The sequence below is a fragment of the Mustela putorius genome, unplaced genomic scaffold (genome assembly GCF_011764305.1).
Source record: "Mustela putorius furo isolate JIRA1106 unplaced genomic scaffold, ASM1176430v1.1 tig00003942_pilon_pilon_pilon, whole genome shotgun sequence".
In the NCBI taxonomy this organism is placed as follows: domain Eukaryota; kingdom Metazoa; phylum Chordata; class Mammalia; order Carnivora; family Mustelidae; genus Mustela; species Mustela putorius.
This window is the reverse complement of record NW_025422087.1, coordinates 19,752,880-19,765,852: the sequence shown is the minus strand read 5'-3', so window position 1 is coordinate 19,765,852 and position 12,973 is coordinate 19,752,880. Positions and strand designations below refer to the sequence as shown.

At 51.0% G+C, this 12,973-nt stretch overlaps 1 protein-coding gene across 1 annotated transcript in view; it reads left to right on the top strand.

Moving 5' to 3' along the window:
• The window catches only part of SEC16B (SEC16 homolog B, endoplasmic reticulum export factor), a 41,338-nt gene that overhangs the window by 24,773 nt on the left and 3,592 nt on the right, over nucleotides 1–12,973 (top strand). The window contains 9 exon segments of the mRNA XM_013061196.2: nucleotides 929–1,040; nucleotides 2,563–2,668; nucleotides 4,314–4,454; nucleotides 5,605–5,718; nucleotides 6,656–6,728; nucleotides 8,038–8,325; nucleotides 9,129–9,196; nucleotides 12,402–12,554; nucleotides 12,733–12,828. Of these exon segments, the coding sequence (XP_012916650.2) occupies nucleotides 929–1,040; nucleotides 2,563–2,668; nucleotides 4,314–4,454; nucleotides 5,605–5,718; nucleotides 6,656–6,728; nucleotides 8,038–8,325; nucleotides 9,129–9,196; nucleotides 12,402–12,554; nucleotides 12,733–12,828 (1,151 nt within the window).

Genomic DNA, 12,973 nt, shown 5'->3' with positions numbered 1-12,973 from the left:
GCAGTTGGCTTTCTATCCCTGGTCAGACTTCCCTGAAGACAGAGTTAACTCTGGGGACCCTCGCCTCCTGTTACGGTTAGTCGTACAGTGACCCAGCTCAGCCGGAGAGCAAACTCTATCTTTGCCCGAACTACCCTGGGTAATTGTGTGTCGTCTGCACTTGTATTCTCTCTCAGTGAACCTGGCCTTATAAATACTCAGGGGCGACTGGATGTTCCAGCTCAGTGGTTCTCAAATTTGGTCAAGGGGCAGAACATCTAGGAATCATGATAGTCTTTGTAAACTTTGTGGCAAAACACTCTGTTAAACTGAAAAGAGCCGGGAGGAGCAGCTGGCTGGCTGTTCACACTCAGAAGGGCAAGGATTTGTTTAGTCATTTCTGGGTGTCAGGCACTGTGCTGGGTACTTTACTACTTGAATTAATTCAGTTTTGAGGTAATGGGAAATGTATGGGAGAGCATTCTGGAAGGAAGTGGGAACAAGCTGGTAATTATCGTGAATTTTATGAGCCCTGGGAAAAGTTTCCTATTGTTCGACTTCAGCAGGAGGAGCATTAGTGCCCCAAGAAGTCTAATTGAAAAACAGCAGCTCCCCACAGCCCGTGTCTTTGCTCAGGTGTACGCATCTGCTCCCTTTTCACCTTCAGGAAGGACTAAAATGCTTAGCAAATTCCTAATCACAAATTCAGGAGGGGAATAAGCGCTAGAGGCCTCTTTTGGCCAAAGAGAGCTGAAACGGAATTATGTCAAAGCCAAGAATGCGTGGTTTGGGGCGTGACTCCTGACCTGAGCTGTTGTCCCCTTCACCCCTGTGAGGATGCTCCCCTCTGAGCCCCAAGCCCCCTCTCATCTCTCTCCCGTCACGCCCAGCAAGTGGGTCCCCACACAGCCGGGCTCTGTGACTGGGGCTTGCTCTCCTCCTCCTGCAGCAGGGAAGGGGCTGGTGGAGGCCGCTCACTTCTGCTACCTCATGGCTCACGTGCCCTTTGGCCACTACACCGTGAAGACTGACCATCTGGCCTTGCTTGGCAGTAGCCACAGGTATGTGATGCTCTGGGGGAAGGAAGCAGGAAGGACCTTTTCCAGGGGATTGTTTGAGCCCTCGCTGGGTTTCATGGCCCCCTTTTCCATTTTCCTGTGTGAATTTCACCTACTGCTGCTCCTTTCCTCTGGGGGTCTTTTCTTCAAGAGGCTGGGCAGGGAGGTGCCCAGTGGGTGCTGCATCACACCAACCGGGGGCCTCGGGCTCCCCCAAACTGCGTTTGTGTTCCTTTGGGGTGTATTGTGCCCCTCTGACCACTGGGTGGCACCCTGGTTCCATGAGCAGAGGTCACCTCGTCTGACTCGTTAGTGCCATCAGGGAGAGGGTGGCTTGGGGCTCCGTGCTAGGCAGCCCTGGGCCTGGCTCAGAGTCAGCCCTGGGCAGAACTGGAAGCTGGAAGAAGTTTATGCTTATTCCTTACATCCTTACACTGACTTGGTGCACAAGCTACTCAAAGTCCCCCGTTACTTATTTTATTTTATCATTTTCTATATTTTATTTTTGTTTTTTATTTTACACAGTCATTTTATTTGCACCGTTTCCTTTAATCATTACCGACTTTAATCATTACCTATAAATAAGGTATATTTTTAATCTTCACTTGATAGAGGAGGGAAACCAAGGCACAGAGAGGTTAAATAACTTATCCAAGGTTAACACAGCGGGTGTGGAGTCACGCTGGACCTGGAGCAGAGCCCGGACTGACCACTGTTGTGCCAGGCGGCCTACCGTTGCGGAAACATACAGTCTCGTGGGTGGCTCTCTTTGGCCGTGGTCTCTGATGGCCTCTGATTGGCTTGTCACATCCCGTCTGTGCCAAATGCGGCAAGAAGTGCGTAGGGGTTCATTCGTCTCCCTCCTGTGTTTTTGTCGCACGAGGGCGTTTCTGAGGATAGCTGGGAGGCCATGGGTTCCAATACCACGACAAGATGTAGGGGCATGTGGAAGGGTCTGGAAGCCCCTTGGATCTCCTTCGTTCAGCCTGCTTCCTCCTCGGCTGAAAGAACACCAGTATAGGGACTGTCTTTTGATTTTGGGCTCAGCTGTCCTCCCCATCCTCATCCACGCCTTCCTGTCTTGGGGCCCCACATCACTCCCTCTTCTCTTCTGTTCACACCAGAAGTGGCCTCGCACAGCTGTGCGTTCTAGACCTTCAGGGCACAGGACTCGCTCCCAGCATGTTTAAGAGGAGCACCTAGCGCCCCGAAGGGAGATGGAGAGCAGCTTGCCTTGGGGGACCCTCCAGCAAAGAAGGTGGAGAACCCCTCCTTTCCTGCAGCTTTGCTCCCCAGCACCTCTGGTGCAGGGCTCTGTTCTGTTCCATCCCCAGCCTCAAGAAGGTGGAACGAGAGGAGGCCGAACGTTCCCTCCAGAGGCCCAGAGCGTCTTTCTTGTCTCGGAGCCGTGCTGGAGATCCAGCCAGGCAGAAGCTCCTCCACGAATGGTGTTTGTCTGCTAGGATTGGAAAGCCTCCCCTCCCTTCCCTCCTCAATTTCCTTTATTATTCTTCTCTGGTTTTAGTCAAGAGTTTTTGAAATTCGCAACGAGCGAGGCTATCCAGAGGACGGAAATCTTCGAGTACTGTCAGACGCTGGGCCGCCCCAGATCCTTCATCCCTTCTTTCCAGGTAACCGAGCCCACGGTCGGCCGCCGTCTGAGCGGCCGAGGACCGCCGGCAGCGGGATCTCCAGCTTTGCTATTTGGCATAGTGTAGCCCTGGCTAAGCCATCGACAGCACTTTTCCTCCTTAGGTTGAGTGTGGGAAGAGTTAGGATGTCGTCCTAGGTCTCCTTAAGGTCTGTATTTTAAGATACGAAAGCAACACACGGCAGCGGCCCCTCTGGAAATCAGCTGGTGCCCCAGGGCACCCACTCCTCATCCTTGCTTGGCAGAACCTTCTGTTGTGCTCTCCCCAGACAGCTCTCCCTTCTCCTCTGCCCCTTGGCCGTCCTGCCAGAGGTGGGAGTAGGGGGGCCCAGCCCAGGCACGGCCCGGGCTGCTCCCTCCATCTGACCTGCTCCTGCCATCTCTTTTGGACCCCTGTCTTCGAGCTTGGAAAGTTTCTCCCAGCTGTTACCCCAGTCCTCCCCTGCCCTTCTTTCTCTTGGGGCTTTGGCTGTGCAAGTGGTGTGCACGCTGTGGGTTCGCCTCTTTTCTCTTAACTTCTCTGCTGGATGCCCTGTTGTCACCTCACATTCATCAAGACTCCTTCAGTGCCTGTCCCCAGAGTGCACCTGGACACACACACACACAGCACAACACAAAGCACAAATCCAAACCTTGAAAACAAGTGAATTCGTTAGAGGAAGGAAGTGACCCCGTTAGTGTCTTCTTTCAGAGATTTACCAGACTCTCCTTCCCCGACAAAGCTGTGTCGGGCCAGCTCCTTCGAGAATAGTCCTTTCATCTCTCTCCCTTCTTGGGTCATCCCCTTGCAATCTCCTGTGGGCTGAGCGTAAGGGGACTAGCTGGTTTTAGTGTGTGTGCTCTAGGTGCTGGTTTTAGTGTGTGTGCTCTAGGTGCGGGCACAGCGCCTTTGTGTCTCAGAGGGTTATGTCTCATCCCCTGAGGTGGGCATGATGACCCCCTTTCCCAAGAGAGGAAACTGACGTTCAGAGGACTTACGTGCTCTTGGCTCCCACCCCTTGGGTACCGTTTGTTCTAAGACCTTTGCATGGATTATCTAATCTTTACAACATCCAAGGGGTGAATAGTATTATTATCCCCGTATTATGGTGAGGATACTGAGGCACAGGGTGGAGTAACCAACCCAAGGTGGCACGCCCAGTGTGGAGCTGAAATTTGACCTTGGATTTGTCTGATTCCCAAACCCTAACGTTCCATCCTGCTCTGCTCCTCATGCTTCTGTGAATACCAGCCTGCTCTGTGTCAGAGTCTTTTCTTTTTCCTTTCTGTGTCCCCTCTGGTGCCTGGTCCTCTGCCCCACCTACACCAGGCTTTCCAGGTGGGAGGGTTTCCTGATAAGAAGTAAGTGGCCTGGTGCTTTTTGATGGTGACTCAGTCTACGGACACTGAGCTGGTGGTGACTCCTGTCTCTCTCTCCACGACGCAGGACCGGCAGGCTGGATTTGAAATTGTGCCCATACCCAAATAGAATGTCCTAAATGGGCAGGAGGCCCTCCTTGAGACTTGGATGCCAGAGTTAGTGGAAGCTGGCAGTCAGCTGCCTTCCAGGAAGTCTTATCTACATTCCTCTCCTTCTGTGCCTGCCTGGATGGACTCGTGGTCACTGGCTCTGTTCCTCTTCACAGGTGTATAAGCTCCTTTATGCTTCCCGGCTGGCAGATTACGGCCTTGCGTCCCAGGCCTTGCATTACTGCGAAGCCATCGGCACGGCCCTCCTTAGCCAGGAAGACAGCAATCACCCTGTGCTATTAGGGGAACTCATCAAGGTGAGGTTCTCAAAGGGTTCTCTGTAGGTGTTTTATCTTTGGTGTTCAGAGAAAGCTGTTGTGAAGAACTTCGATTCTGCATCCCATCTCCTTTGAACATGCTGGAAAATTGGAGCCCATGGCTGTCTTTGACCCCGTATGCATGCCCAGGCGCGATAAGCCCAGTCCTGACACCTCACAAAGAAACAGGCAGAGGGTGGAGGGTGCTGGCATCAGGAGGTGGGAAGCCAGGCGTGTGCTCTGCCAGAAACTTAGTCTTGCAACTGGTTTTCTGGGACAGTGAAACTGCACGTTGAGATGAACCGTTCTAATTATAGACGCTGGACTTGGAAAATATATTTTAGTGATTAAAACGGGAAATGATCCTTATTAAAATGCTTTTAAATGCATGGAATATTTTATCACATGTGGGATATGTTAAAAAAAGAAAACAAAAACAAATCAACTTAGTTCCTAGGGAAGAAAATAATCAGGCCAATAGTTGTTCCAATTAACGGAAGAAAAATCCATTAGCTGGAGAGGACGGCAACCCACTGTCAACTTTTGCTTTGCTTTATGTGAAGCCCGAGTGTTGGCTCCTATAGCGAGAGACCCACCTCAGGTGCCTAGCTCCCTGCCCCTGGTGTCTGCCAACAGGCTGGCGGTTATGGCGAGCTCAGGGACCAGGAGTGGGGAAGGTGGGAAGTTTGGGGCTTCTGAATCTTGCAAGACATAGTAGTCCCTTGGCCAGCAGCATGAGCGTTATTGGGAAGCTGGTCAGACATGCAGAATCTCAGGCCCCACCCAGAATTCTGGAATCAGAATTAGCATTTTGGCAACAGTCCAGGCGGTTGCCCAGAGCACCGAAGTTTGAAGTTCGGGAAGCCTCGAAGAGCACACCCCCTTGCACGGGTGCAGAGCTGGGTAACACTTTCTTCTTATGTCTTACGGAGGATCTAACACCCAGATGGGTTAATTGTTTATTATGCTGTAATTTCGGAAAGGTACCTGCTGAATTTGCTACCTCTCAATTATTCTTTGTAATCTAATTTGCAAGGGAGCGAAGGCGGTCTTTCTCCTATTCCCTTACTGCCTCGTTCCCCATTGTGTTTCTATTTCTCCTTTCCTGTCTCTTATGTCCACCCCTGACCCGGCTGGAAACCTGGCACAGCTAGCAGAGAGACTGAAGCTGTCCGATCCCTTGGTTGTAGAGAGACGCCGTGGAGACAGGGACCCGGAGCCAGCCTGGCTGGTGCCCCTTCGCAGGCGGCACGAGGAGCTGCTGGTGAGTGAGGCTGGGGCCGGGCCAGGCGTTGAGACCTGTTTCTCCCTTTGCTCCCCTAGCACCGAGTAGGCAGGCACTGACCTTGGCAAATCCCCGACCCCGTGGAGGGCCATGAAGTCTCCCAGCTCCCACGAGGCCCAAGTGGACCCAAGCAGGGGCGGTGCTCAGCCTCCTAGCTGCTGCCTGTCTCTCTCTGGTGGAAATGTTTTCCTGTGTCTGCCTGTGAGACCTGGGGCCCTCTTGCCGATCGCCCTTGCCACCCTTCTCTGCAGTCCTAGAAGATACATTTTATGACCATTAAAGCTTTCATCTCTCTGTTAGGAACAGCGGATCATAGTGGACCCGTGTCACTTTCATGTAATGTAGGGCAATTGCTTAAAAGATTTCCAGGCCTTTCCTTTTTGTTCTGACAAGTGCAAAAGCTGCCGGCAGTAATTGTAACATAATTGGAACGGGGCTGCCTCCCTTCTCTTCCTTCCACTGTTTTGGAAGACGGGACAGGGTAGATTTTTCAAGGCACACGCGGCTCTGACTCCCTTCATGTGTTGCACACAAGGGACCCTGGCCCCTCGGGGAGACAGTGGATGTCTTGTGCCTCTCCTGCCAGCCCTTGGCATTCAGGCGAGGTTCCCCTACCTTGCCACTCCGTCTGAAATTTCTTTTTGACTTAATTGCTATTTTTTAGAATTTTAATTTATTTTTAAAGATTTAATTTACTTATTTGAGAGAAAGAGAATGGGGTGAGGGGCAGAAGCTGGCTCCTTGATGAGTGGGGGACATGTGGCTCGATCCTAGGACCCTGATATTATGACCCAGGCTAAGGCAGAGGCTTAACCCACTGAGCCACCCAGGTGCCCCGACTCAATTTTTAAACTGTTGTTCCCTGTTCTTGCTTTTGTTTGTGTGGCTTAAGAAGATTTTTACTTTTTTTCACTAGCACAAGGTAGCAGCAGACAGTGGGGATCTCCATTCTGCTCACTCAGATGCTGCAGGAGCCAGAGGAACACCAGGTATCCACGCCAAGGGCCCAAGTGTGCGAGGGCTGACCCTCAGCGCCTGATCATACGAGAGGTGGAACTTGGGAAACGCTTGCCTTGCCCTTCCTGGAGCACTGCCTTGCCAGTGTAAGCCTGACGCATCGGTCTAGGCACCTTCTTCCCACCACTCCAGGTGGCCACGGGCATCCCACATTGCTCAGTTCCCGCGTTGTGAGAGTTTCTGCCCTCCATTCAGGTTTTAATACTCATTATTCTGTGTCGTGATCTCCTGGTTTCACCAGCCTTTTATAGCTTCTCCCCAGAGAGGAAGCCAGAGATGATGGGTTGTCCGTACTTCTGTGGATGTTGGGGACACAGGGAGATCTTTTTGAGCTATCCGTTTTGGGTTTGAGCATTCAAAGGCTACACACATGTGACGTACCTTCCATCAACACATCTCTCCTTTCCCCTCAGGCTGCCTCTGGGTGCTGGGTTGGGCGGGAAGTATTTCCCCCAGTTGGTTCTGTGCCCTTTCCTCCACAGTGGGGTCAGGACAGGGCTTCATCTCTGATTCTAGCCATTTCCCACCCTTTAGCACACCCTTTACGGATAAGCAGGGGGAAGGCAAGGCACGCCGGCTTTGGTTGCTGTGTCTGGGCTTTACCATTGTGTCATGGGACCTGTGAAGGTCAAGGACTGGAGGGGAGTCAGGCTGGGTGTTTCCGAATGCCGCTTCTGCCAGGAAACAGCCGTGTCTCTTTTCACCCAGTTGAGCATGGGGGTCATCAGCCCCACCAGCACCATGACCTTGGACCCATCACAGCACACGTCCACACGGCGGTCCATCTCATCGGCAAAATGGCGGAGCCGGAAGGAAGACCACCACACTCATTTCCAGGGCCGATGCTCTGATTCTTTAAAAGCAGAGCCATCATGTCTGTGGTCTCATTTGTATTTTAACCATCAACTGCCCATGTTTCAAACACCCAAGTCCATGAGGAAATCATTAAAGGGGAAAGTTTATCCAAAATAAAACAGTATGGCATGAAGTAAAGTGGTAACTTCTATCCTCCCAGTGAACTAATGCACTCGTTTAAGGCTCAGGGATCGTACGTGGCGGTGAGGGAAATCATTTTGTCGACTCCAAGTCATAAGCAGTGAGAGGTGTGACAACCACTGCTGGGTTGGGCCTGTCATCGACGTTAACGGCAGCCACCGCCAGCGCCCTGTCTCTGTGACTTCTTTCCAAGGAGGATGTGGGCAGGAATGGTCCTGGTGTGATCGGTCCATTCTGATGCTATATTTCAGTTCTCAGCTCTTCCTCTTTGCTCTATGTCCTTAGAAAGCACTTTCTACCATGATCTCTCGGGACGTCAGAATAACTCAGGAACCCTTGGTGCTGGCCCAGCCTTGTGGCCAACCCTGGAGCAGATGGGCCCGGGCCAGCCCAGCCCTCGGCAGCCGGCCTTTCCCCACCAGCTCAGCTCCCACCCAGCAGGAGGAAGTGTGGGGCAGATGGGGGGCCCAGTGCCTCTTTACTCAGTTCCTGGGACTGGTGGCAGCCTGGCACTGACAGGGACTCCTGGAGGAGGAGCCTGGGAGGAAACCCAGCTGTTCCACCCACCCCTTGGTAAGACCTGGGGGAGAAGTTTTGAAGCGGAGGAAGTGGGAGAGGGAGGAGGTGGTGGGATCAGAGCCCATAAAGCCCTGAATGGTGGGTGTACATCTGACTGAGGACCCACTACTATGGGGCAGCCTTGGGATTGATACTTTGCATGCCTCTGGTGGGGGTGGGGCACTCTGCTTCCTTCCTTTGCAGTCTGCCTCTCCGCTGGGGCAAGCAGAACGAGGCCAAGCCCAGTTCCTCCTGCCCTCCGCTTGGATGCATAGTTTCTAGGAGAGAGGCTGCAGGGTGGAGGAAGGAGGGAAGTGCCATCTGTGCCTCAAGCTCTGTCATCTTGCACCCGAGAGCTTACTGTTGGGGTTTGCTAGCACAGACCTACTCTTCCGTCCTGCTCCCAAGGGTGGCAGTGATGGGAGACAGGGGTGGAGTGTGCTGAGCAGTGCTAAGTGACACCGGGGGAGAGCTGACCACCAAACGGCAGGATTAGATCTTTGACCTGCGAAGATATTGTCCTGTCCTAGACAGGAGGCTCAGGAGGATCCCTGTGATCCAACTGCACGTGGCCCTGGTTTCTGGGATTCCTAAGGAACGGCTCGGTTCAGAGCAGAGTTCAGGTGACCAGCATGCCTTGGGGTGGCTGGAACGGAGAGGGTTTTGTATGTGGATTTCACACTTACCGTGGCTCACTTGGGGCCATGGGCTTGGACCTGCAGCTGGTAGAAAAGCAGACCGTGTCCCATTCCTTCTTCAGGTTAGATGGGAAAAGCACAAGTTCAAATCACAATGTTTGTTTGTGTTTTGTGCCATAGGAGAGAGCACCGTGTCTCAAGGAAGTTTCCAGCATCCCGACGGTCAAAAGGTTGTTTCCGAGCCTCAGGTGAGAGGGCACAGCACAGCAGATGCTGAGGTCTACACTAATGCTTCAGGTGGTTTCCAGTGGCCCAGATTTCTCAGCCACGTGCAAACTCCTTCCCCTGCCTGGCACCCTCTCTCCTTTCCACACTCTAGTGTGTGTTCTTGTTTCTTTCTATCCCTAATCCTAGGGGTAGGGAGGAGGGCCACATTCTTGTTTATGTTCAGTCCACCAACCCGTGTCCATGGGGCGAGGGGTGGCAGGGCTGAGTTTCGTTCTGGCCTCAGAGATCTCTCACACCCTCTCCTCACCTGCTGCACCAAAGGCTCACCACGTCTTGCCCAATCCTGGGGGACCCTTGGTGCTTATTTCTTTTTTGTAATTTTTTTTTAGAAGTTTTTATTTATTTATTTGACAGACAGAGATCACAAGTAGGCAGAGAGGCAGGCAGAGAGAGAGAGAGAGAGTGAGAGGAGGAAGCAGGCTCCCTGTTGAGCAGAGAGCCCGATGTGGGGCTCGATCCCAGGACCCTGGGATCATGACCTGTGCCAAAGGCAGAGGCTTTAACCCACTGAGCCACACAGGTGCCCCTGTAAATTTTTTTACCTCACTTTTTCCCCAAGAAAAATCTATGGCAGCTGGGTCCTTTCTCCTCAGTTAGGCTGGAAGGTCTTGGAGGTGGCCCTCCCCACCTGGCCGTGCTAGCTGGCTGTCCCAAGAACACACCCCTCCCCCAACAATGGGTATTTGAGTTGTTCTTCAGCTTTGCTTGGCTGGACGGTTTCACTGTATAAATCTGATCACATAAATAGTGGTTACGTCATATAAATGTCTCATGTAGTGATGGAGCTGCAGGACTTAAAAAACTTTTATGCTTTCCTTATTTTTTTTCTGACTGAAAAAATAGTCCATTATTGTTATAGAAAATTCGAAAAATAAAGAAAAAGTATCATAAATTATCAACCAAATATCACTCCTGTGTTTCTAAATGTGTATATAAATAAAATTTTATTTCCCATTTGTTATTTAATACTATAAAATGAGGTTTTCTATGTCATTCATAAGTGATTTTTATTTTTATTATTTTATTGTCATTTATTTTTAAAATTTATTTTATTATTTGAGAGAGAGAGCACACGAGCTTGAGTGGGGTGGGGGAGGAGTAGAGGAAGAAGGAGAAGCAGAGTCCCCGCGAAGCAGGGAGCCCAATGTGGGACTCAATCCCAGGACTCAGGGATCACAACCCGAGCCGAGGCAGACACTTAACCGACTGGGTCACCCAGGTGCCCCTATTTTATTTTTTAAAAAATTTTAAAAATTAATTATTTTATTTTAGTTTTAAAGATTTGTTTATTTGAGAGAGAGAACATGAGCGAGCTTACAGGGTGGGGGAGGGGCAAAGAGAACCTTAAGCAGACTCCCTGCTCAGTGTGGAGCTGCGCATGGGGCTCTTTCTCACCGATGTGAGATCACCACCTGAGCAGAAGCCAGAGACAGATGCCTCATCAACTGAGCCACTCAGGTGCCCCCATTAATGATTTTCAATATTGGTATGATAAAGTCCATTGTGTGAAAGCACCATCATCTGTTCATTCATTCATTCATTCATTCCCTCATTCATTCATTCACAGATCCCAAGCTTCCCTGTGACTGTGCTGGGGGTACACAGGGAACTTACCCTCCTGTGTTTCTGTTTAGTGGAGGTGACTTAACAACTGTGAGGGATTTTACTCTAGATGGAGTGGCCGGGGAAGGGGGGGCCCTCTGGGGAGGTCTTGAGCAGAAGTCAGAATAGGGGGGGGCAGATAAAAGTCAGTTAAGTATCTGGGGAACCAGCGTTCAAGGCAGAGGGAATAGCGAGAACACAGGCCCTGAAACTTGGCTGATTTGGTGCCATGAAGAAAGAACAAGGGACCTACTGTGGGTAGAAACTGGGGAGCAGTGGGCTGAGAATTGAGGCCAGAGCAATAGGGCCTGGATCACACAGGGCTCTGGGGGCCATGGCAAGGGGCACTAGGTTTCGCACATTGCTAAATATTTCATGAGTGTCTCTCTTCCTTTTCTCTCTTTCCTCCTCTCTCTGAGTTCCCTTCCCTTCCCCTCACGTATAAAATACAGTGGTGGACATTCTAGTGACAGATGTGCAAGCCTTGTCTATTTCTTGAATTACTCGACGGGGAGAAATGCCCAGAAGGAAAGTCAGACTGCTGGGGCTTGAATCCTTGCTCTGCCAACTACTAGCTGTGTGGCCTTAGACAAGTTGCCTAATCCTTCTGTGTCTTCGTTTCCTCGTATGTAAAATGGGATGATAATAGCCTACCTCACAGGACACTTTAGAGGATTAAACAAATCACCGTATGAAAGTGCTTAGTGTTTACTACCTAGTAAATGCTGTACCCACAATAAGAATTGAAGATTTTTCTAGATTTGCCAAGCTATTTTCCAAAAGTGTACCAATTATGCTTTTTGGAATATGAAATGTGACTATAAAAAAAAAGGACAAATATTGTGTGATTCTGCTTATATGAGGTACCTAGGAGAGGCAAATTCATGAACAAAAAAATTAGAGGTGACTAGGGGCTTGGGGGGAGGGGAAATGGGGCATTAGTGTCTACAGGGCACAGAGTTTCTGCTGAGGTTAATGAAATGTTTTGGAAATGGATTATTAGCGGTGGTTATACAACATTGTGAAGTTACTGATGCTACTGAATTGTACACTTAAAAATGGTTAAATTGGAGAATTTTATGCCATGCACACAAATATAAGGGCCCACGGGTCCATGGGCACATGCTTTCCTCTGCTGCATTTGTTCACAGTTGGTCTTGAGCAAGTCTGCTAGTGAGTGAGGGTCGGTCTCTGTCCTTCTGGGTGTGTGGGTACCTGTGGGGTGTGTCCTGTCCCTCTTCCTCTCCACCGGTGCACTTCCACATGCTCTGTTCCAGGCCTCAGACTAGTTCTGGAACTCTGATGTTGGGAGGGGTGAGCACAGCAACCGGAAGCCTAGAGAGGATTAGGGGATAGCAGGAGGGTGGGGTTGGGCTCTGACCTTGTCCTGTGGCCTCCCGCAAATCATTTCTCCTAGCTAAGCCCGATTTCCTCATCAGTAACCTGTAGGCCTGTAAGGCTGTTCCATGGATTTACCAAGTGGGGTTGCTGAGGGAGAACAGGCAATTTGCCCTCACGACATGTCAAGTGCCATAAAAATGTTTGTTCTTATGTTAATTCCAGGTGCCAGCGATTCCCAGATCACGAAATAATTCTGTGAGTTCCACTGTTTCAGTCAAGGAGGATGAGGAGGAGTCCTCGGATGAGGCAGATGATAAACCTTCCCAAAGTCCGGCACAGAAAGAAAAGCCAGGAGACACGAAAGAGAACACGAAGGTGGAGGGTCTTGTTCCGTGGCCACCGTCACCTTCCCAAATGGTGGTGGGGGGCAGGTTTGCAAACCCGGGCTTTGGCTGGGCCTCCGACTCCCCACCAGCATACTGGGGTGGGCCTGTCTCCTAATCGGTGGGAGAAGCACACCTGTAGCTCCTATGTTTCCTCCTTTCCCTTCCAGAGCTCAGGGTTTGGCTGGTTCAGCTGGTTTCGCTCGAAGCCCACCAACAACACATCCCTCTCCGGGGAAGACTCATCAGACAGTCCTGACTCTGAGGTAAGTGTGAGGGCCTAAGGGCAAGGACCCTTCCTCTCCCGTGGACCCACTGGAGGAAGTTTCCTCAGAACCTCTAAGGCCTGTAGTTGGCAGCTGGTAATGGGCAAAGGCCAATCGGGTCTTAAAAATTAGGATGAAGAATATT